The 23,783-nt window shown below is 44.2% G+C and overlaps 1 protein-coding gene across 1 annotated transcript in view; it reads right to left on the reverse strand.

Moving 5' to 3' along the window:
• CUL4B (cullin 4B) overlaps nt 1-23,783 on the reverse strand; it is an 83,329-nt gene that overhangs the window by 41,144 nt on the left and 18,402 nt on the right. Inside the window, exons 4-9 of the mRNA XM_040323947.1 lie at nt 23,564-23,667; nt 20,603-20,672; nt 18,596-18,669; nt 6,396-6,558; nt 3,573-3,662; nt 3,040-3,122 (exon numbers count right to left, since the gene is read on the reverse strand). Coding sequence (XP_040179881.1) covers nt 3,040-3,122; nt 3,573-3,662; nt 6,396-6,558; nt 18,596-18,669; nt 20,603-20,672; nt 23,564-23,667 — 584 coding nt within the window. The remainder of the gene's footprint in view (nt 1-3,039; nt 3,123-3,572; nt 3,663-6,395; nt 6,559-18,595; nt 18,670-20,602; nt 20,673-23,563; nt 23,668-23,783) is intronic.

The raw sequence follows: 23,783 nt of genomic DNA on the forward strand, positions 1-23,783 counted from the left end.
TGCCTATGGGGATTTTTAAGTACAGAAGTTTGCCGCCATTCCACGAGTGTGTGCAATTTTGAAGCGTGACATGTTAGGTATCCATTTACTTGGCGTAACTTCATCTTTCACATTATGCAAAATTGGGTTAACTTTACTGGGTTTTTGTTTAAGCATGGAACAGTTTTTTCCAAAAAAACAAAACAAAAAACACACACACACACACACACACACACACACACGTTTTAAAAATTGCTGCGCAGATACCATGCGAAATAAAAAGTTGCAATGACCGTCATTGTATTCTCTAGGGTCTCTGCTAGAAAAACATATAAAGTGTTTGGGGGTGTTATGCAATTTTCTAGCCCCCAAAAAAAGTGGAATTTTACATGTAGGAGCGAAGTACCAGAATTGGCCTGTACTTGAAGTGGTTAAACGAGGGACGCCTGGTCCTTCTCTTTACAGGAAGTAAAGAACTCTTTCTCCCGGAAATCTTTTGGCTGTACTTGTCCAGATCACCACCAAACAAACGTTCCCTAGGGGAACCCTGCCAATAACTTCTTACAGGGAACCTTGGCTGACCAGTTCTTAAAGGGGAGTTCCAGCCATTTTTATGTTTATTAAAAGTCAGCAGCAACAAAAAGTGTAGCTGCTGGCTTTTAATAAACAGGCACTTACCTGCTCCAGCGACACGCCGGCCGGGGCTCCGCTCCTCTCCCCCCCTCCCCAGCCGGCGTCTTCATCTTCAGTGTGGGCACCCGGCCGTGACAGCTTTCGGCTTCACGGCCGGGCACCCACTGCGCATGCGCGAGCGGCGCGGCACTGCGCATGCGCGAGCGGCGCGGCCCGGCGCCGTGTAATTGGCCAGGAGATCGCCTAGGACCTGTGACGTGTCCTAGGCGATCGCCTACAGCAGCCACTTCCTGAAGGCGATTAAGCTTAGTCGCCTACAGGAAGGAGGAAGTGGGACAGGAAGTCCCACTCGTGCTGAAGCCCCCACTCCCCCCCCAAAAAAATTACATGCCAAATGTGGCATGTAAGGGGGAGAGGAGTGGGTTAAGAGGAAGTTCCAAATTTGGGTGGAACTCCTCTTTAAGCCACACAAGCCTGCGCATGTGTACAGACAGGAGAGCCAGACAAGAGACTGGCTGTATAGAATCCTTTAAAAAAGGGATCTGCAGCAAAACACAGCTCTTGAGCAATATATGCGTTGTTTTCAACAAGATCATCCTCCTGGTTAGGCCCGTCAGGCCATCTGACCTGATCTTTTAAGGACTGGCAGACTCCAATTGCTGCGAAAGCCTTTAATAAGGACTCCAGTTTCTTGTCAACAGGGTCTTTTCAAACTCGAAGTGTTATCCACTGGACAAGTTAAAGCGAAGTTCCAGCCTTTTTATGTTTATTAAAAGTCAGCAGCTACAAAACATGTAGCTGCTGACTTTGAATAAACAGACACTTGCCTGCTCCATGGTCCAGCGATGCGGCCTCTCCCCCCCCCCCTATCCGCCGGCACATCCATTCACACTGTGGGCACCTGGCTGTGACGGCTTTCGGCTTCACGGTCGGGCACACACTGTGCATGCGTGAGTCGCACTGCGCTCTAGGAGTGGACAGGCGATCTCCTGGGACCTGTCACGTGTCCCAGGGGGATCACCTAGAGGGAGGGGCCGCCTAATGCGAGAGGAGGAGTCGCCTAGGCGGCCTGTAGGTGGAAGTGGGACAGGAAGTCCCACTCCTACCGAAGCCCCATTCCCCCCCCAAAAATGGACATGCCAAATGTGGCATGTAAGGTGGTGAGGAGTGCTTAAAGTTATAGTTCCACTTTTGGGTGGAACTCCGCTTTAAGTTCTTGATAAACCACTTAAGGACCAGGCCTATTTTTTCAACTCATTGTTTACAAGTAAAAAAAAAAAAAAAAAAGCAATCAGGGTTTTTTGCTAGAAAATTACTTACAACTCTCAAACATTATATATTTTTTTCCAGACACCCTAGAGAATAAAATGGTGGTTGTTGCAATACTTTACGTCAAACTGTATTTGAGCAGCGTTCTTACAATGTTATGGCAAGTAAATTGGATACCAAACATGTCATGTTTCAAAATCGTGGAATGGCGACAAACTTTGACCCTTAAAAATCTCCATGGACGGCGTTTAAAAATTTCAACAGGTTAAAAAGTTTTGAGTTACAGAGGAGGACTTTTGCTAGAATTATTGCTCTTACTCCAACGATCGCAGCGATACCTCACGTGTGGTTTGAACACCGTTTACATATGCGGGCGCAACTTGGGTATGCGTTCGCTTCTGCGCGGAAAAATGGCAGGGTGGGGCGCTTTCAATTTTTTCTTCTTTTTTTTTTTCTTCTTTTGCTTTATAATTTTTTTTTTTTTTTTACACTGTCCCTTTAAAATGTAAATATCACTTGCAATAGAAAAGAAGCATGACAAGAATTTTTGTGGGGTCAAAAATCCTGTCAGAATGTTCCCAATCAGCATACACCGCCTGTTCCAACAGCAGGTGCAAGGGGAAAGCCTGTGCAGCCTGAGGCTTCAAGGACCCCAAAGAGGAGAAGTGTGACCTAGAGCATAGTTTCCTGATATCAGACAGCTGATGGAAGGGAAGGGAAAGGAAGGGACATTGCCTCCTCCTCGCTGACTGTGCTGATGGGGGAATGAAGCAATTTATTTTCCTCCCCCAGCGTTGGAGTTCTGAGACACAATGATTTACTCCCAGCAGCTATACCTTCTAGCAGTAATCGCATGTAAAAAAAATCCAGTGGATCAACTTGCAGACAATCAGCCTGCCCATAAATGGATTGAACCTCAGCCGATCCCTGTTGAACCGGCTGAATTTCGATCCATGTTTGGCTAACTTAAGAGTCACCTGCTGAAATAATGACTTCACTGATTTTGGAAAAGTGGATTCTGGGCCTAAAATTGTTAAAGGGTATATTGCAAAACATGATGCATAACTATTCAAAAAAAAAAATAAAAAAAAAGAAAGAAAAATACTTAGTACTGTCCGTCAATATGGATAATACAGCAATGTATGACATAACACTTACTGTGTGCTTTGATCTAAATATGTAATGACACGATCTGCCTCTTCTTCTAAGCGCTTGTTAACATGATGGAGATATTCTGGAACCTGTAAATATCAAAATCAATAGCCAATATAAAAAGTTCCCAAAGGCCAAAAATTAACTGAAAAACATAAGTAATTCTCTCCTAAAAATGGAAGGAAAAAATAAATAAACTCCAGCTGAAGACAGTCTGCTATTTTTTGAATATGTAAGCATTTTTACCGCTAACCACACTAACAAAATTGACGCTGTTGCCAAAACTTGGCATTTATAACCCTTATATAAAAATATAATAATCCAAAAAAAAAAAGTTTAACATATTAGACTACAGGACTATAGGCTGACCTAACTGTGCAGAGAAGTTGCTAAAGAGCACCAAAAAAAAAAAAATTAGATTAGATTTTTAGATGCCTAGACGGCCAGCAGGGTATAACAACCAAGACTCTCCCCCAGGGAGGACACTTAAGTTGAAATTCTACATAACACTTTAAGGCAGGGGAAATTTGAAACTTTACCTCTCTTTCTTGCATAAGTCTTTGCCCTTCTGCTGCATACAAACGGTTTGTTTCTTCCAAGAATCTGTGTTCAAATGATTCTTGATAAATCTAGAAAAAATAAAAGCCAATAGCTATATTTCTGGCAACTATGTAAAGCAAACCAATCAAATCTTAGGGCCGTGCCACACAGGCGACGAGAACACTATTGACAACTTGCCAGTGACAGGATTGCCAAGACAGTTTTACATCTCACTACAAGCAGCTCCAGCGCTAACTATTATTGTAGCAAATCTGTATTGGTGCATTTTGTAAGCAGTTTAACATGCACTTAATCTGCTCAAAAGATACAGAAGTGCAACTAAAGCATTATAATATTTTTTAGGCCTCATGCCCATGGAAGTTTAAAAAAAAAAAAAAAAAAAAAAATCGGGCTGAAAAGCTAGTACAGACGCCAAGAAAAAAGCGTTGTTCAAAAACGCGATTTTATCAGAGTTTTGCATTGAATTCAATGCAAGTTTAGCCGCGCTAGCTTTCAGACACGTTCCTTTGTCTCTATTCAAAATCAATGGTTCCCTATGGGAGCCCATTGATTTGAATAAAAGTCACACCAGACGTCGGATCAAGATCTAACTTGCGGTGTGACTTGTGTGGTGAGAATCTTGAAGAGGGAACCCCGCACAAATAAAAAAAAAAAAAAAAAAAAAAAAAAAATTGCATGCGGTCCCCCCCCCCCCCTTCCCAGACGATACCAGACCCTTCGGTCTGGTATGGATCTTAAGGGGAACCCCCACAGCGCCGCCCCCGCCCCCCATACCAAACCACATGCCCTCAACATGGGGGGGTTGGTGCTTTAGGGCGGGGGGGCCCTGCGCCCCAACCCCAAAGCACCTTGTCCCTATGTTGATGAGGACAAGGGCCTCTTCCCGACAACCCTTACCCGGCAGTTGTCGGGGTCTGTGGCGGGGACTTATCGGACAAGGGGGCCCCCAGATCCCAGCTTCCCATCCTAGGTGAATGAGTATGGGGTACATGGTACCCTTACCCATTCACCTAAAAAATAAATAAAAAAAAAAACACACTACACAGGTTTTTAAAGAGCTCCGGCTCTTCTTACTCTTCTGGGGCGTGGTCTCAAACTTGCATCATCAGGTAGCCCCGTTCCATGCCTATACAAGTCATTGCACATGGCAGAGCCAGCATTACACCGAGAGATCGCATTGAGTCAACATTGGAAGAACAGTGGCAAAAGACCCAGCAAAAGACTGCAGAGGGGAGAGAGAGGACAGCGCAGAGAGGAGAGAGAACATGTCACCAGAAGAGGGAGAAGAGCTGGAGCTGCCTTAATAAAATATTTTTAAAACCTGTGTAGTGTGTATTTTTGAAAAATTTTTTAGGTGAATGCTCACCACCCCCTTTCCAGACCTGCCGGGCTGCGTGCTCGGATAAGGGTCTGGTATGGATCTTGGAGGGGACCCCCACACCATTTATTGGTGTGGGAGTTCCCCTTAAGATACAAACCAGACCAAGGGGTCTGGTATCGTCTTGGGGGGAACCTCACGAAAAATGTATATATATATATATATTTTCGTGGGGTTCCCCCTTCAAGATTCTCAGCACACAAGTCGCTCCGCAAGTCGTATCATTCCCATAGGGAACCATTGATTTTGAATAGAGACAGAAATGCCGGACGAGGCTTTAACACAGCATTAAGCCTTGTTAAATCGCATTTAACACCTTTTTCCAGCGTCTGAGGTTTTTACAGCTCTAGCACTGGAGCCTCAGAACTCACTGGTCCTGTTTTTTTTTTTTTGCAGCTTAAAAACGGCTAGGCTATTTACAGCTCAAAAACGCCACGGTGGACCTCACACCTTCAAACTTTCTTTAGCTCTACTCTCTTTTCTGGTTCCGGCTTAGATAAAAAAAAAAAAAAAAAACTGCGGAGCGGATTGGCCCTGCCGGCCCTAGACTTTGCTGACGGGCGCCCACGGGTGGGTGGGATGGATCCCCCCCTTATTGGGCGTAGGGCCACTATTCTTCACACACACCTGGACTAGTGCCCTTAGTGGCCCCAGGCATCATGATACCCACACCTGATTCCTGTCCGGGGCTGCCACACTGTTACCTGTTAATCTTTAAGCTTCTACATGTATTTTGATGTACTTTGTGGACACTGTTGTCTGGGTCCGGTGGGACCGGTTGCTCTGCTTTGAAGAAATAAAGAATTAAAAAAAAAAAAAAAAAACGCCATGGTGGGCATGAGGCCATAGGCCAACATGGAGAGGCGTTTTTAAGCTGCAAAAAAACACCCATAAAAAGGGGCTGTAAAAATGTCTGTGGTCACGAGGCCTTACCAGTTAAAAACTGAACTTTGGGAAAACGAAAAATTCGCTCTTGCTTCTCCAACACTGTAAGGGCTAACTGGTCTTATCTAGGGACCCCTGGTACAGCAGGTTTACATATCCGAACCTCTTTTCCCCACAGGCTCATACACGCTGATAGACTGGTCCTCTTTTCCCCTATGCTCCGGCAGTCCAAGATCCTGAAGTCACCAAGGCTGTTGCAGGGCCTCATAGCCTTGCATTTGACAATAAGACTCAGAGAGAAAGACCACTGCCAAAGCATAAAGGAGCACTGTCTGCTGGGGAAGTCAAGGATCAGGTAGGTAATACTGCTTTTCCCCCCCATCTCCCAAACAGAACCAAGCAGTTACCCCTTGCACTGTGGGCACAACCCCACTGCAAGGGAGGACCTCCCCCCCCCCCCCCCCCCCCCCGAGTTGAAAATGAAAACTAAAAAATGAGCTAGTAACTGAACACTGTCGCAAATATTCAAAAAACTTGCCTGCAGGTCAGACAGCATACTTAGGAGACTCCGTAACAGACTTCTATCAATGGCTTCACCATTTCTTTCTCTTTCAATTAGCAGTAGAATACCATCAATTGTCTTGGTCTGAACTTTCTGATCACTAATTATATGGGTTCTAAACAACTCAAGGCCCATGTCCCTAAAAAGAGAAGAAGAAATACAGTCAAAATTTGCACAGGGGAAAAAAATAAATAAAAAACGAACACACAAAATATACACATAGGGTAGAAGTGGTCCCTGCACACGCTTGTAGGGATACTGGTCTAGATGCAGCCAACACAAATATATGTAGACTATGAAGCAGACAGCAGGTGCACTAAAGAGACTTGCAACAGGAGGAATTCCCAACATTTTGGCCAGGCACAGCACACCTTTCTCATGACAAAGGCAATGACTTAGGGGTCTAAAAAATACCACAACTCCTCTAACCACCACCCACAGTGAAGACAGCAAAGTGAAATAAGTGCAAAAAAAAAAAAAAAAAGGAAAAGAAAAACATTACAAAACTAGCTAGCACTATTCACAGAGGTCTCCTATTATAAATGATCACAGGGCAGTTTAAATTAACAAAAGGAGGCAAAGACAAAGGAAAAATGGAGGCGCTCAAAGCATGGAATAAAAAGGACACATTGTAAAAGCAGAAACCAAAAAACAAAAACAAAGCACAAATAGGCAAATCTGAGAAAGGAGAAGAGAGATGGGGACAACCTGCCATAAATCAACCTCAGAAGAAAAGAAGCAAAATATATAAGCGTGCTATATAAACCACAGGACTACAGTATGAAACAATAAGACCCCTAGGGCCAGTTCACGCCAGCGCACGTTTTTGATGAAGTCCAGTGCATTTCCCCCCCTTTTCCTTAACCTTAAATAAGGTAATTTGTGTTCCAGTGTGTTTAGGTGCATTCCAGTACAGTCCAGTGCAGGAAAAATGCAGCATGTTATGCTTTTTATTCTGGAACGCACTGGAACTGCAAGCACTGGTGTGAACTATGCCATTAAAAATCATATAGCCTACTTTCCATGCATTTTTGATGCAGTTGGCAGTTGCCACGTATCAGTGAATTTTTCCCGTCTGTTTTGCGCTGTGAGGATAAGATCCTTCATGCGTTTTATCTCTTCCACCTTCGCCCCACGGAGAGAAGAAGTTTCAAAATGTTCTCCTCTGGAAGATAACCCAAAAAAGTATGCTCTGGGAGGGCACCAGACAACACTTCTGTTGGCTGACTTTCCACCCCAGATTCTGAAAGGTCCGCAAGACCAACTGCAGATCCCGGATAAGGGATTCTTTGTCTCGGGCAAAGATCAGAAAATCGCCCAGATACGGGACGATTGATACACTTTGTATCCGAAAAAAGTCCACGACTTCGGCCATGATCTTCGTAAAAATTCTGGGTGCTGCCGAGAGACCGAAAGGAAGGGCAGTGAACTGCCAATGACTCGGCCCGTTGTCCATTAGAATAGCAAATCTGAGGAACCTTCGGATTGGAACATGAAGATGAGCTTCTTGAAGATCAGGGTAACAATGAAGACCTCTGGCCACAATAGATTCCTTACAGAATAAATCTTTTCCATCCGGAAACATCTGTAGAGAATATATTTGTTCAGGACGCTTAAATTGATGACCATCTGGAAGCCGCCGGAAGCTTTTTGAACCAAAAAGACGTTGGAATAAAATCCCCGGAATTTTAGATTTTTCGGAACAGGAGATATGACCCCCTCGGTTTCCCAAACGGAAACTAGATTCAACATGGCTTGCTTTCTCAACAGATGTGTAAGAAAAAAAATCTCTGGGGAAGGAGACTCTTGAATTCCAACATGTAACCCCTTTCCAATGTTTGAAGAATAAAGGGAATTGTTGGAAATTTCTGCCCAATCTTTAACGAAATGGGACACCCTTTCCCCTACCCCTATCCTGGCATCCCTGGGGATTTTTGGAAGGGGCTGAAGGAGCAAAGAGAGTCCCATTCTTTTGCTTATCTTTGTCAAAAGACCACTTTTTCTTCGCCTGTTGGTTCTAAAAATTAACCTTGTTCTGGAAACCGCAAAAAGGCTTCTTATTCTGTGGCTTATTCCTTTGAGAAGAAGGATACCGTTTACTCTTCTCAGAGGAATGAGCTAGGACCTCCACCAAGGAGGAAACGAATAAGAGTTTGCCTTCAAAGGGAATGCTGCAGAGTTTGTTTTTGGAGGCAAGGTCCCCCTCCCAAGATTTAAGCCAGATCGTTCACCAGCCAGAAAAGAGCAGAAGACCTAGCTGCAGCTTTCACAGAGGCTGCAGTTGCCTCAGCCAAGAAGGCCACTGATTTGGCAATGAGTGGGAGAGACTCCCCAATCTCCTCTTTGGGGGTGTCGGATGAAAGGAGATCATCCAGACGCTGAACCCAAACGTCCAAATTCCTAGCCACACAGGTGGATGCTACAGCTGGACCCAAGGATAAAGCTGAAGCATCCCAGGCCTTACGCATCAAGGAGCCAGCCTTCCTGTCCATTTGCTCTTTAACCAGTTCCCGACCACCGCATGTACATATACGTCCACAATATGGCACGTACAGGCACATGGGCGTATAGGTACGTCCCCGCCTTACCTCGGTTCGGGGGTCCGATCGGGACCCCCTCCGGTACATGCGGCGGCCGGGAACGGTGTACGGGAGGTCCGGGAGGAGGGGGCGGCTATTGGTTTCCAGCCGTCCCCTCTCGATCTCCCTCGGCGAATCGGATTGCAGCAGAGCCCTCCCTGCCTGTGTAACTGTAAACACAGGCAGGGAGGAAGTGACGTTTTCTCCCCTCTGGCGGTCTTTTCGTTTGATTCCAGAGGAGAGAAGACGTCAGTACTGTGAGTTGCACCAACAGCACACTGACACAGCACACATAGGCACATAACCCCCCCCGATCACCCCCCCAGCACCCCCAGATCACCCCCTGTCACAGTGTCACTGATTGCAGTGATCATTTATTTTCTGATCACTGCTTTTAGTGTCAGTGTGACAGAAAAAAGTGTCAGGGCAGTTAGGTTTAGGCCCCTTTAGGTCCAGGGTAGCCCCCTACCCCCCCCCCCCCCCAATAAAGGTTTAACCCCTGATAGCCCCTAAAGTTAACCCTTTCACCCCTATTGCCAGTGTCACTAAGCGATCGGTTTCTGATCGCTGTATTAGTGTCACTGTTGCCGCTAGGCAGTTAGTTTTTTTTGAGGTTCGCCGCCAGGTTTATATAGCGTTAGGTACCCCCATAAATAAAGGTTTTAACCCCTGATTGCCCCTAGAGTTAACCCTTTCACCCCTATTGCCAGTGTCACTAAGCGATCGGTTTCTGATCGCTGTATTAGTGTCACTGTTGCCGCTAGGCAGTTAGTTTTTTTTGAGGTTCGCCGCCAGGTTTATATAGCGTTAGGTACCCCCATAAATAAAGGTTTTAACCCCTGATTGCCCCTAGAGTTAACCCTTTCACCCCTATTGCCAGTGTCACTAAGCGATCGGTTTCTGATCGCTGTATTAGTGTCACTGTTGCCGCTAGGCAGTTAGTTTTTTTTTAGGTTCGCCGCCAGGTTTATATAGCGTTAGGTACCCCCATAAATAAAGGTTTTAACCCCTGATTGCCCCTAGAGTTAACCCTTTCACCACTGATCACTGTATAAGTGTCACTGGTGACGTGGTTAGCCAGTTAGTTATTTAGTTATTTTAGGTTCGCCACCAGGTTTTTAGAAAGCGTTAGGTACCCCCATATATTACCGAATAAAGGTTTTAACCCCCTGATTGCCCCCTAGTTAACCCTTTCACCAGTGATCACCGTATAAGTGTTACGGTTGACGCTGGTTGGTTAGTTTGCTGTTTATAGCATCAGAGCACCCGCCGTATATAACCCAATAGGTTTAACCCCCTGATCACCCGGCGGGTGATATAAATTTAATTTTAGCGCCAGTCAGGGTCTGCGTCACCCAAGGCAGCGTTAGGTTAGAGCCAGTACCGCTTACACCCACTCGCTAAGCATACACCCCCCTTAGTGGTATAGGATCTGAACGGATCGATACCTGATCTGATCAGATCTATACTAGCGTACCCAGCAGTTTAGGGTACCCAAAAACGCATTGTTAGCGGAATCAGCCCAGATACCCGCTAGCACCTGCGTTTTCCCCCTCTGCCCAGCCCAACCCACCCAAGTGCAGTATCGATCGATCACTGTCACTTACAAAACACAAGACACATAACTGCAGCGTTCGCAGAGACAGGCCTGATCCCTGCGATCGCTTACAGTTTTTTTTGAAGCGTTTTCTACATTTGCTTTTCTATAGTCAGGTGCTTTTTTTACCTGTGAATCCTTACCATTGTACCACTAAATTTAGAGTCCAAAATGGCAAACCGAAGGTACAATGATAAGCAGGCCTTGGAGTTCATGTGCATGTCAGATAGTGAAGAGGAGGAGGTCACGCATCTGACAGATTCTGGCTCAGAATATGAACCCATTTACGACAGCGGCTCCATGTCAGATAGCTCGCACGACGAAGTTGAGGTCCCTGCTAAGGCCAGGCGTACCCGATCCCATTCTGATGTTGTTGAGCAGCAAGAACCGCAGGACCCTCGTATGGAGCAGAGATCCAGTACTAGCGCCGCTATTCCTTCTGGTGAATTGGCAAGCACCAGCGGCCTAGTACACCCTGGTCGTTTATCCAGCACTGCAGTAACACTTGGTGACGTGGCGAGTCCCATAAGTGCAGTTGAAGCTGGCGATGTGGCAAGCACAAGTAGTGTCCCGCTGCCACCAAGAAAAAGACAGAGACAGGCCCGTCGTGCCCATAGTGCCCTTCCTGTAGAATTTGCCTATCCTGATTGGGTCCCCACCACTTCTACAGCACCTGTACTTCCCCCATTCACTGGCCAACCCGGTATTCAGGTGGATACAGCGAACTTTATGTCACTTGATTTTTATTCGCTGTATTTCACGGAAGATCTCTATAGATCTATTGTGGACCAGACTAATTTATATGCTGGTACTTACATCGCCGCTAACCCCCAGTCTCGCCTTGCCAAAGAATGGAAACCTCTCGAGGTTTCCGAATTTAAGACCTTTCTGGGCCTTACCCTCAACATGGGCATACACAAATTTCCGTCATTGCGGATGTATTGGTCCACACATCCCATTGACCATATGTACATTTTCTCTGCTCACATGGCCAGGAGACGATACGAGGCGATCCTGCGGTTCCTGCATTTCAGTGACAATGCACTTTGTCGTCCACGTGGAGACCCTGAATTTGACCGGCTCTACAAAATTCGGCCCCTCGTAAACCATTTCAACGAACGTTTTGCAGCCTTGTTTAATCCCCAGCAGGTTGTATGCGTTGATGAGTCCCTGATTAAATTTGCTGGCCGCTTGTCTTTCAAACAGTTCCTTCCCAGCAAGCGTGCCAGATACGGGGTCAAGCTCTATAAGCTCTGTGACAGGGCCACAGGCTACACATGGAGCTTTAGGGTTTACGAGGGAAAAGATAGTCAGGTAGAGCCGGAAGGATGCCCAGATTACATGGGGAGCGCTGGCAAGATTGTTTGGGACTTGGTGTCACCCTTATTCGGAAAGGGGTACCATTTGTATGTGGACAATTTTTACAGCAGCGTGCCACTTTTTAGCCACTTATTTGATCAACAGATTGGAGCATGTGGCACCGTGCGACCTAATCGCCGGGGCTTCCCCCAGCGGCTTGTAGATGCCCGTGTTAGGCCGGGGGCGAGAGCCTGCTGCAGATGTAAAAATTTGCTCGCTGTGAAGTGGCGGGACAATAGGAATGTTTTCGTTCTTACCACCCTTCACGCAGACACGACAGTCCAAATTCGTACGGCGACTGGTGTTGTGGAGAAACCCCTCTGTGTCCACGAATATAACCTTAATATGGGAGGGGTGGACCTCAACGACCAGTTGATGGCGCCGTATCATATTGCCCGTAAGACGAGACGCTGGTACAAAAAAGTGTCTCTACATTTATTTCAATTGGCTCTACTGAATGCTCATGTCGTATACAGAGCTTCAGGACGGAATGAATCCTTCCTTCAATTCCAGAGGGATATCATCACAGAACTCCTGTATCCAGGCGGTATTGTACCTCACCATCTCCTACCAAATGCAGTAAGCCGACTGCATGAGAGGCATTTTTCTTATGTCCTCCCGAGTACCCCTACCCAACGAGCCCCCCAAAGAAAATGTCGTGTCTGTACCAAGCGCGGATTTAGGCGTGACACCCGTTATTTTTGTCCCAAATGTCCTGGCAATCCTGGTCTTTGTATTGGTGAATGTTTTGAACGCTTCCACACACACGTTAATTATTAGTGTAGGGTGAAACATTTCACAGGCTAGGCACACTCACACAGGGTCTCCCAAGATGCCATCGCATTTTGAGAGACCCAAACCTGGAACCGAAAAGTTGAAGTTACAGTTCACAGTTACAAAAAAAAGTGTTAAAAAAAAAAAAAAAAAAAGTAAAAAATAAAAACACACAAAAAAATATAAAATAAAAAAAACAAAAATAGTTGTCGTTTTATTGTTCTCTCCCTCTCTATTCTCTCTCTATTGTTCTGCTCTTTTTTACTGTATTCTATTCTGCAAAGTTTTATTGTTGTTATGTTTTTTCATGCTTGCTTTTCAGGTATGTAATTTATTTTACTGTTTTCAGGTACGCCATTCAGCTGTTGCGCGGACTTATTTATCTTGACAGCAACAGCGTTTGCTCCCACGATATATAAAGCCGCGACTCCAGTGCTGTAGGAGGTGATTTCACCACCACAGTTAAAAAAAAGAGCATATATGCCGAAGCATGCGGGCAGCAGGGGCGGAGGAGCGATTTTGCTCCTAATGCCGCGTACATACGGTTGACATTCCTACGGAGGCTTTCCTGTGGAAAAGTCTGACCATGTGTACACGGCATAGAAAAGTCCGACCGTACGCGGCATAACTTTTTTGCGGGAGGATGCCCCCATGCTTCGGCATATATAAATGGTGCATGTATGCCCATCATTAGAAGTGGGTGGATGAAGGGAGGTATTCTAATGGTGGGCATACCCACCGATCAATCTTTTTTTTGTTCAGCCAACAGACTGCATGAAAAAAAAAAAGATTACAATACATGTCCAACAAGAACCATCAACGTACTGGTATGTTGCAGGACTTTGAATGGTTATACCAGAATGATGCCTGCGGGTTTAGGCATCATCTTGGTATCATTCTTTTCAGCCAGCGGTCGGCTTTCATGTAAAAGCAGTCCTAGCGGCTAATTAGCCTCTAGACTGCTTTTACATTCAGTGGGAGGGAATGTCCCCCCCCCCCAGATATAAACGGCGCCATTGAGAATATGGGAAAGCATTTTATCACACCGATCTTGGTGTGGTCAGATGCTTTGAGGGCAGAGGAAAGATCTAGGGTCTAATAGACCCCATTTAAAAAAAAAAAAAAGAGTACCTGTCACTAACTATTGCTATCATAAGGGATATTTACATTCCCTGAGATAACAATAAAAATGGTAAAAAAATAAATAAATGGAAGGAACAGTTAACAAATAAAATAAAAAAAGCGAAATAAATATATAAAAAAATAAAAAAATAAAAAAAAGCATCCCTGTCCCCCCCTGCTCTTGCGCAAAGACGAACGCAAGCGTCGGTCTGGAGTCATATGTAAACAGCAATTGCACCATGCATGTGAGGTATCACCGCGAAGGGCAGATCGAGGGCAGTCATTTTAGCAGTAGACCTACTCTGTAAATCTAATGTGGTAACCTGTAAAGGCTTTTAAAGGCTTTTAAAAATGTATGTAGTTTGTCGCCACTGCGCGTTTGTGCGCAATTTTAAAGTATGTCGTGTTTGGTATCCATGTACTCGGCCTAAGATCATAATTTTTATTTCATCAATAATTTGGGCAATATAGTGTGTTTTAGTGCTTTAAAATAAAAAAAAAGTGTATTTTTTCCCCAAAAAATGCGTTTGAAAAAACGCTGCGCAAATACTGTGTGGAAATTTTTTTTGCAACACCTACCATTTTAATCTGTAGGGCCTTTGCTTTAAAAAAATATATAATGTTTGGGGGTTCAACTTTACTTTCTTGCAAAAAAATAATATGTTTTTATGTAAACAAACAGTGTCAGAAAGGGCTTTTTCTTCAAGTGGTTAGAAGAGTGGGTGATGTGTGACATAAGCTTCTAATTGTTGTGCATAAAATGCCAGGACAATTGAAAACCCCCCCAAATGACCCCATTTTGGAAAGTAGACACCCCAAGCTATTTGCTGAGAGGCATCTTAAGTCCATGGAATATTTTAGATTTTGACCCAAGTTGCGGGAAATATAAATATATATATATATATATATATATATATATTTTTTTTTGCGCAAAGTTGTCACTAAATGATATATTGCTCAAACATGCCATGGGCATATGTGGAATTACACCCCAAAATGCATTCTGCTGCTTCTCCTGAGTACGGGGATACCACATGTGTGAGACTTTTTGGGAGCCTAGCCGCGTACGGGACCCCAAAAACCAATCACCGCCTTCAGGCTTTCTAAGGGTGTAAATTTTTGATTTCACTCCTCACTACCTATCACAGTTTCGAAGGCCATAAAATGCCAAAATAGCACAAAAAAAACCCAAATGACCCCATTTTGGAAAGAAGACACCAAGGAAACTGCTGAGAGGCATGTCGAGTCCATTGATTTTTTTTTTTTTTGTCCAAAGTGATTGAATAATGAGAAAAAAAAAAAAAAAAAAGAAAAATGTGTCACTAAATGATATATTGCTCACACATGCCATGGTTATATGTGGAGTTGCACCCTAAAATACATTCTGCTGCTTCTCCTGAGTACGGGGATACCACATGTTTGGGACTTTTTGGGAGCCTAGCCGCGTACGGGACCCCGAAAACCAAGCACCGCCTTCAGCATTTCTAAGGGCGCAAATTTTTGATTTCACTCCTCACTACCTATCACAGTTTCGAAGGCCATAAAATGCCAAAATAGCACAAAAAACCCCCAAATGACCCCATTTTGGAAAGTAGACACCCCAAGCTATTTGCTGAGAGGCATGTTGAGTCCATGGAATATTTAATTTTTTTGCCCCAAGTGATTGAATCATGACCAAAAAAAATTAAAATAAAAAAATGTACAAAACATTGTCACTAAATGATATATTTCTCACACATGCCATGGTTATATGTGGAATTGCACCCCAAAATACATTCTGCTACTTCTCCTGAGTACGGGGATACCACATGTGTGGGACTTTTTGGGAGCCTAGCCGCGTATGAGACCCCGAAAACCAAGCACCGCCTTCAAGATTTCTAAGGACATAAATTTTTGATTTCACTCACACAAATCTTGAAGGCAGTGCTTGGTTTTCGGTGCCCCGTACGCGGCTAGGCTCCCAAAAAGTCCCACACATGTGGTATCCCCGTACTCAGGAGAAGCAGCAGAATGTATTTTGGGGTGCAATTCCACATATAACCGTGGCATGTGTGAGAAATATATCATTTAGTGACAACGTTTTGTATTTTTTTTTTTTGGTCATTATTCAGTGACTTGGGGCAAAAAAATTAAATATTCCATGGACTCAACATGCCTCTCAGCAAATAGCTTGGGGTGTCTACTTTCCAAAATGGGGTCATTTGGGGGGGTTTTGTGCTGTTTTGGCATTTTATTGCCTTCGAAACTGTGATAGGTAGTGAGGAGTGAAATCAAAAATGTATGCCCTTAGAAATCTTGAAGGCGGTGCTTTGTTTTCGGGGCCCCGTACGTGGCTAGGCTCACAAAAAGTCCCACATATGTGGTATCCCCGTACTCGGGAGAAGCAGCAGAATGTCTTTTGGGGTGCAATTCCACATATAACTATGGCATGTGTGAGCAATATATCATTTAGTGACAACTTTGTGCAAAAAAAAATCAGTTTGTCATATTCCCGCAACTTGTGTCAAAATATAAAATATTCCATGGACTCGACATGCCTCTCAGCAAATAGCTTAGGGTGTCTACTTTCCAAAATGGGGTCATTTGGTTTTTTTTTTTGCTATTTTGGCATTTTATGGCCTTCGAAACCTTGATAGGTAGTGAGGAGTGAAATCAAAAATTTGTGCCCTTAGAAATGCTGAAGGCGGTGCTTGGGTTTTGGGGCCCCATATGCGGCTAGGCTCCCAAAAAGTCCCACACATGTGGTATCCCCGTACTCAGGAGAAGCAGCAGAATGTATTTTGGGGTGCAATTCCACATATAACCATGGCATGTGTGAGAAATATATCATTTAGTGACAACTTTTTGTAAACATTTTTTTTTTTTTTTTTTTTCGTCATTATTCAATCACTTGGGACAAAAAAATTAAATATTCAATGGACTCAACATGCCTCTCAGCAGTTTCCTTGGGGTGTCTACTTTCCAAAATGGGGTCATTTGGGGGGGTTTTGTACTGCCTTGCCATTTTAGCACCTCAAGAAATGAGATAGGCAGTCATAAAATAAAAGCTGTGTAAATTCCAGAAAATGTACCCTAGTTTGTAGACGCTATAACTTTTGCGAAAACCAATAAATATACGCTTATTGCGATTTTTTTTACTAAAGACATGTGGCTGAATACATTTTGGCCTAAATGTTTGACTAAAATTTAGTTTATTCGATTTTTTTTACTTTTTGTTATAAGAAAAATCATTTTTTTTCAAAATTTACGGTCTTTTTGCGTTTATATCGCAAAAAATAAAAATCGCAGAGGCGATCAAATACCATCAAAATAAAGCTCTATTTGTGGGAAGAAAAGGACGCAAGTTTCGTTTCGGTACAACATTGCATGACCGCGCAATTACCAGTTAAAGCAGCGCATTGCCAAATTGTAAAAACACCTCTGGTCTTTAGACAGCGTTTTGGTCCGGAGCTTAAGTGGTTAAGGACCCTGAGTCTTCAAAGTACCTCCAAATTAGGGAACCCTTCTGGCAGAAAATACAGGGACTAATACTCCCAGGACTTGGCCACAACCAGTACTGGATGATGCCAGAGAAGGGGGGGTCCGCCAACCACAGTTACCAGAGCTAGGAAAAACAAAAAAACGTGTCGGAGCTCCTGGAGGGTCTGGAAACACAAAACAACTGAGGGTCAGAGGAAAGGGAGGGGCCTTTTAAATTTTATCTGATTTGTGTTTCCTGTAGAGGGTGGAGCCAATCATCTCTCAAGTAGCTGTCCTGGAAGGTGAGGGGGGGGGGAATGCTCTGTTCAGGAAGGGGGTAGAAGTGGTTAAAGCAGATTAAACAGCACAGTGCTTGTGCTATACTCTCATCTCACCCCCTTATCTTTGCCTGTCAGCTCCGTGTCTATTTTGGCATCGCTGAGAGCAGGGGAGTATTTTTTTTTTTTTTTTTTTTTAAGCCACATATTCCTTCACCTGCACTTCGTGAGGGTTGTCAATCTTACCAAATTGAAATGGTATAAGGACCACACCACTTTTCATTATAGGTGCACCGAACGGAACCGAAAATAAAAGGATGCACTAGGCCGAAAACCGAAAATTACATTTTTTTTAAAAAACATTTATATTTTTATGTATAATCGATGTTAAAAAGTTGACTATAATACATTAATATTATTTATTGTTGGCACCTTTGGTGCAAGAAAGGTGAAGAAAAATGCAGTCTGCAGTCTCTAACCATCTATTTTATCATGTCCTCAGTCTCTTACTTAAACACATTGCTAATATTTGCAAAATTTCCATTTGGTGTACCTCTAGCAAATGATACAGGAGATGTTTAGAGACTGCAAACATAGTACAATAGAACAATGCAGCCTTACCAGTGCCCGTCATATGCAGTCTGCCTGTGCCCAGCAGCCTCACCAGTGCCCGGATCAGAGCAACAATCTCTATGTCACAAATCTGGATTTGAATTGCCTGCACTGCAGTAACAGTGTCCCGCCCCCTGTGATGATGAAGGAGATGACCGAGGGAGGCCCTGCCCCTTTAGGCATTGGCTGTTTTTTTTCTTTCGGCCGAATTAAAAAACAGTTTTTGGACGAAATTTCGGTGGACCTCTACTTTTCATGTGAAGTAAAACTGATTTGAGGGCAGTATCTGATGCTTGTAGGAGTAGAGAACAAAAGATGGTGCTTTTTTCGCAGACAACCTGTCATACACTGCATCTTCTAACAGTACATTTTTTAATAGTGGTCTTAAGAGCTTACCAAATAGATGGCAACATTGAGTTTTGAAGGACGTAGGTTCGATCCAGGAACAAGAAGATGCCTCTTATCATGATCTTAAAAAAATAAATGGCAAAAAAGTTAGTGCAGTTTCCCTTTAAATATAAGTAACACTGCACAGGTCCAGAACATGAGAGGAATACTAAAATTGTGACATATTGTGGAAAATAAATGTGATGCAAAGCGGTATTTAACCCAAAACTAAAAATGTAATATGTTGCAGCTTACCAATCATGTGGTGGCTGCCTCAGTTTTTTTTTTTTAGCCTTTTGGTATAAAGGTTTTACATTAATACATAAAAAGATAATCATTGTAAGCATCCCTCCAAGGTCCCTTTTACATATGCAAATCTGTTGGACGGACTCACCAGGGATCTATCTGTTGATCAGGATGACCGGTCCGTCTCCACTCACTGTGCAAAGATGGACCCGTCAAATCTCCGCTCTCCTCTATGGGGAGAAAATGGACCGCCTGTCCGGTTTCATCCGATTTGCCAGACAGATAGAAGTTAAGACCACCATCCGTCTGGATTTAGCGGAGCAGATTTTAGAGGACATGTCATCACAGATATCCGTCGCTCCATAGGGATGCATGGAGAGTTCCGTTCAGGTCTGCTGAAAAACCTGACAGGCGGACCTGACCAGTCCCTGCATGTGTGAAAGGGGCCCAAGTGGTAAAGGTTTTGTTTTATCTCACTAAAATTATTCATCTAGAAGAGTGCTTTTTTTTTGTAATAAAGAGAAGGACTTACTGGTCAAATCAACAGATAAAAATACAAATATGTCCTCGAAAGATGAATGTGTGCTTTTGGAAACCTGGGAAAAGCTGCTTCCAGTGGGTCCTTGATGTGTGTGGAGAAGCTGCCTTTTAAAATCTAAAGTAGAAGTGTTTCCTGTGCCTTGTGGGAAAAGCTAAAATCTCTCAGGTACTATTCTGAAAGACATTTTGGAAAATAAAAAAAACTTAAAGTGGTTGTAAAGTCAGAATGTTTTTTTATCCTAATGTATTCTATGCATCAAGATAAAAAGCCTTCTGTGTGCAGCAGCCCCCCTAATACTTATCTGAGGTCCCTCTCTGTCCAGCGATGTCCACAACGGTCTTGGCAGCCCATTGACTAGCCAATCAATGGAAAGGGGCGGCCCGAGTCTCCGTGTCTGAATGGACACATGGAGCTGTGGCTCGGCTTGGGTGCCCCCATAGCAAGCTGCTTGCTTCGGGGGCACTCGACAGGAGGGAGGAGTGCCAAAGGACCTTAGAAGAGGAGGATCTGGGCTGCTCTGTGCAAATCCACTGAACAGAGCAATACCCTCCAGTGCTGCAGTATCAGCACATCTGCCCTGTCTTTCAACGAGGTTCAGATTTTTAAAGCTGCTTGCTTGGCCCGGCATGGATAGCGCAAATCATTTGCATGCACATGAGAGTCATCTCAGCACAGAAGTGTGCCACAAATATTACGCTGAGGTGGGCATGTTAGGCACAGTGTACACAAACGGTAATAAGCAGAGGTAAGCAATTATGAAAGAATAAATTAATAGGGTCTATTATGTCAAGAGCCTACCTGTCAGACATTTTTTAATGTTAAAATTTTACTTCCATTTAAAATGCAAATATATTATTGTTTTTTCTCCTCTATTCAAACAAACTAGATGAATGAAGGCATTATAGAAGAAAACCCAAGTACAGACAGTTACAGTTTGTAAAATAATGCTCTTATTTGTGGATAGCCACATTACAATTATTTATTAACAGTGAAACCTCGGATTGCGAAAATGCATGAAGGTTAAAAAAAAAAAAAAAAAAAAACTTCTGCTCCTACAAACCACTTTAAGTTCTGATGGCAGGAAGCCTGCCTAGAAATGCACCAAATATGTTAATAACCCCCCCCCCCCCCCCCGTAAGATACAACAAAACTCTCCTTTTAACAATGTGGGAGAAAAAAAAGGGGGGGTAGTAGCACCAGGGGGGAGAGGAGGAGGAAAAATAACTTACCATTTGTCGGCAATGATCCTGCCAGCATTTATCTATTTTCTTTAGGAAAAGAACACTATCCAAAGAATCTGTAATTATTGTATTAAGGGAACACAAACTGGCAAAATAAAATGCAAATTATGAACACCAGCAGAAATGGAAATCCATTTTTGACGGACGTGCACATTATTTATTAAATGGTGATAAAAAAAAAAGGAAAAAAAACAAACAAACCCCCATCTGCAACCAAAATAGTAGAATGCCGGAAGTTTTCTGTTGAGACTGGGGGCGAAAAGATCCACTTTGGGAAGACCACATCTTAGCACAACCTCCCGCAACGTGCCTTGATGTAGTTCCCAACTGATACTTATTCGCTCAGATAGTCCGCCAAATATTCTCTGACCCCCTGATGTGGACTGCCCTGACTGAAGCAACACTGATCTCTGCCCAGGACAGAATCGGCTGTGTTAGACTCCTTTCACAATGGAGCGGTTTGCAGGCGCTCTCGCGCTAAAAATATCGCCTGCAAACCGACCCTAAACAGCTGCTGCTGTGTCTCCAGTGTGAAAACCCCCGGTAAAAAAAAGTCCTGCTAGCTGCATCTTTGGAGCGGTATACACGTGTATACCGCTCCTCCACCGCTCCTGTCCATTAAAAATCAGTGGGACACTTCGACTATACTGCCGGCAATGCGCCTCTGCAGAGGCGCTTTGCGGTAGTTTTTAACCCTTTCTCGGGCACTAGCGGGGGATGAAACGGCCCAACGCCCGAAAAAAATTGGCGGTAAAGCGCTGCTAAAAATAGTGGCGCTTTACCGCCGATGCCGCCCCAGTGTGAAAGGGGCCTTAATGTTAGAAGCGACTTTGAGCGAGGTTGTTACCACTGAGAAAGAATCATGTCCTCAGGTGACTGGTGCACCGGAAAAGCTCTCGACTGTGCCCCTGTAGACCCCCTATACAGATTGGGCTTGCTGTGGCATCTCAATCTGCTCTGAGGTATAAATTGACTTTAGTAGTTCGTCAATATCTCTGACTGGAAAAAGATACTTAGTTGAGCTACCCTTATCTTCCACTGATGTAGACTCCTCATCAGCTAAAGAAACCGGATTCTCACCTTTTTCTAGATCAGAAGCATTATGTTAACTAATGGTCTCAGATACTAACAGAGGAAGGGGTCTATCCGAGGCTGAAGGCTCCTGAGCTATGGGTCTAGACGAGGCAGGTCCTAGTCCAGCTAACCTGTCATTAAAGGACCGAAGAGAGGCCACTACCTCATTTATAGAAGACATTAAAGCAGAGGTTCACCCTAAAAAACATCTATGTACCATTACATGCAGCATACTTGCGTCAGCTACAGTATGTTTTTTTTTTTCGCTGTACTTACCGTTTAATCGTTCATTTTCTTTTCTTCCTCCCGCGGGGAATAGGTGTTCCTATGAGGAGGCGTAGATGATTGACGTGCGGCTAAGGCGTGTCACGCGTTCCGAAAATAGCCGGACTAGGACTCTGCTCTTCACGGCGCTTGCGCACAGACTAGGAGCTGACTGCGCAGGCGCCGTATATAGCCGAGTCCTAGTTCGGCTATTTTTGGAACGCGTGATGCGCCTTAGCAGCACCTCAATCATCTACGCCTCTTCATAGGAACGCCTTTTCCCCGCGGGAGGAAGAAAAGAAAATGAACGATTAAACGGTAAGTACAGCGATTAAAAAAAAAAAAAAAACAACAGCATACTGTAGCTGACGCAAGTATGCTGGATGGGATGGTATATAATTGTTTTAGGGTGAACCTCCGCTTTAACTCTAAAAGAGGAGAGGTCCTGGCTGAACTAGCTCTGGATGGAATACAATCCTCACAAAATAGTTTTTTTATAACCATCAGAAAGCCTGGCCCTACAGTTCCCACATTTCTTCTTCACCGGTTTGGCCTTGGGGGCAGTATGGGACTTGGATGCTGCCGCTGGTTCAATCCGAGCGGGCGCTCAATCCTCAGGCCTATCCTAAAGCTTCACGAGGCAAGCGTAGATCGGCCGGAGAGATCGACTGCTGCTGTACCGCTAAATGCCCCTGTCCGGCTTTCAGCAGACTGTTTCCCAAGCAGCAGGTCCTCCGTGTATCCACGCCGTGCTTCCTTAAGAAAAAAACAGCACACGGAAGTGTGTCATGTGACTTCCGGCGCCATCTTGCCGCATCACTGGTAGTCTTCCGACGCCATCTCGGTACACCGCGGTGAAGCACGAGAACAACACAGTTCCCCATAGCCAGAGCTGGGGAAAGAATGGAAGGGAGTTGCCACCACTCACCACCAGGTAGGCAAGTTACGTTAAAAATAGGGAACCCTTCTGGTCAGAAAGTACAGGACTAACACCCAGGACTTGGCTACAACTAGTACTGGATGATACCAGAGAAGGGGGGTCCACCAACCACAGTTACCAGACCTAAGAACATAAAAAAACATGTCGGTGCTCCTGGAGGGGCTGGAAACACAAAACAACAACTGAGGGTCAGAGAAAAGGGAGGGGCCTTTTAAATTGTATCCAATTTGTGTTTCCTGTAGAGGGCGGAGCCAATCTCTCAAGTAGCTGTCCTGGAAGGTGAGAGGGGAAACTTACCTTAATGCGAAGCCCACCAGCAGAACGCTGACAGGGCTGCCATCTTCATCTGGTCTTCCTTCTGGGTTCCGGTCCTTTTTATGACCAAACCGCGATGACATCACTTCCACGCGTGAGTGCAAGACTCACCATTTACATACAGTGCAAGGCTTTGAAGGAACATCACCAGCGGCTTCACAAGTAAATATCTCCTAAACAGTATACGTTTGGTAGAGATTTACAATACATACAGGCAAGCCTTATTAGAGGATTACCTGTAGGTAAAACATTAAGAAAAGGCCTTTACCACCACTTTAAATCAAATTTCATGATTTAAATTAATATATAACAGGAATAGGGAAATTCTGATTTAAAAGTACACACAGAAAGGATATTCTCTGAATTGGTGTATTTGTGCTTTAATGTGGTCCTCACAGATCTGTCGCAACTGTTTGTAGAGGTTTGCAGAGATCTTATAAGAGCAAAGGTTCTCAACAGCCTGCAAAAAAACACAAATATAAAAACATCAAACGTCACAAGCTACAGGGATTAGGAAAAACAAAAATATTGTGTTCAAAAAAGACACTCACCTTGCCCATTCCATTGCAGCCAGCA

Source organism: Rana temporaria, chromosome 9 (genome assembly GCF_905171775.1).
Source record: "Rana temporaria chromosome 9, aRanTem1.1, whole genome shotgun sequence".
Lineage (NCBI taxonomy): Eukaryota > Metazoa > Chordata > Amphibia > Anura > Ranidae > Rana > Rana temporaria.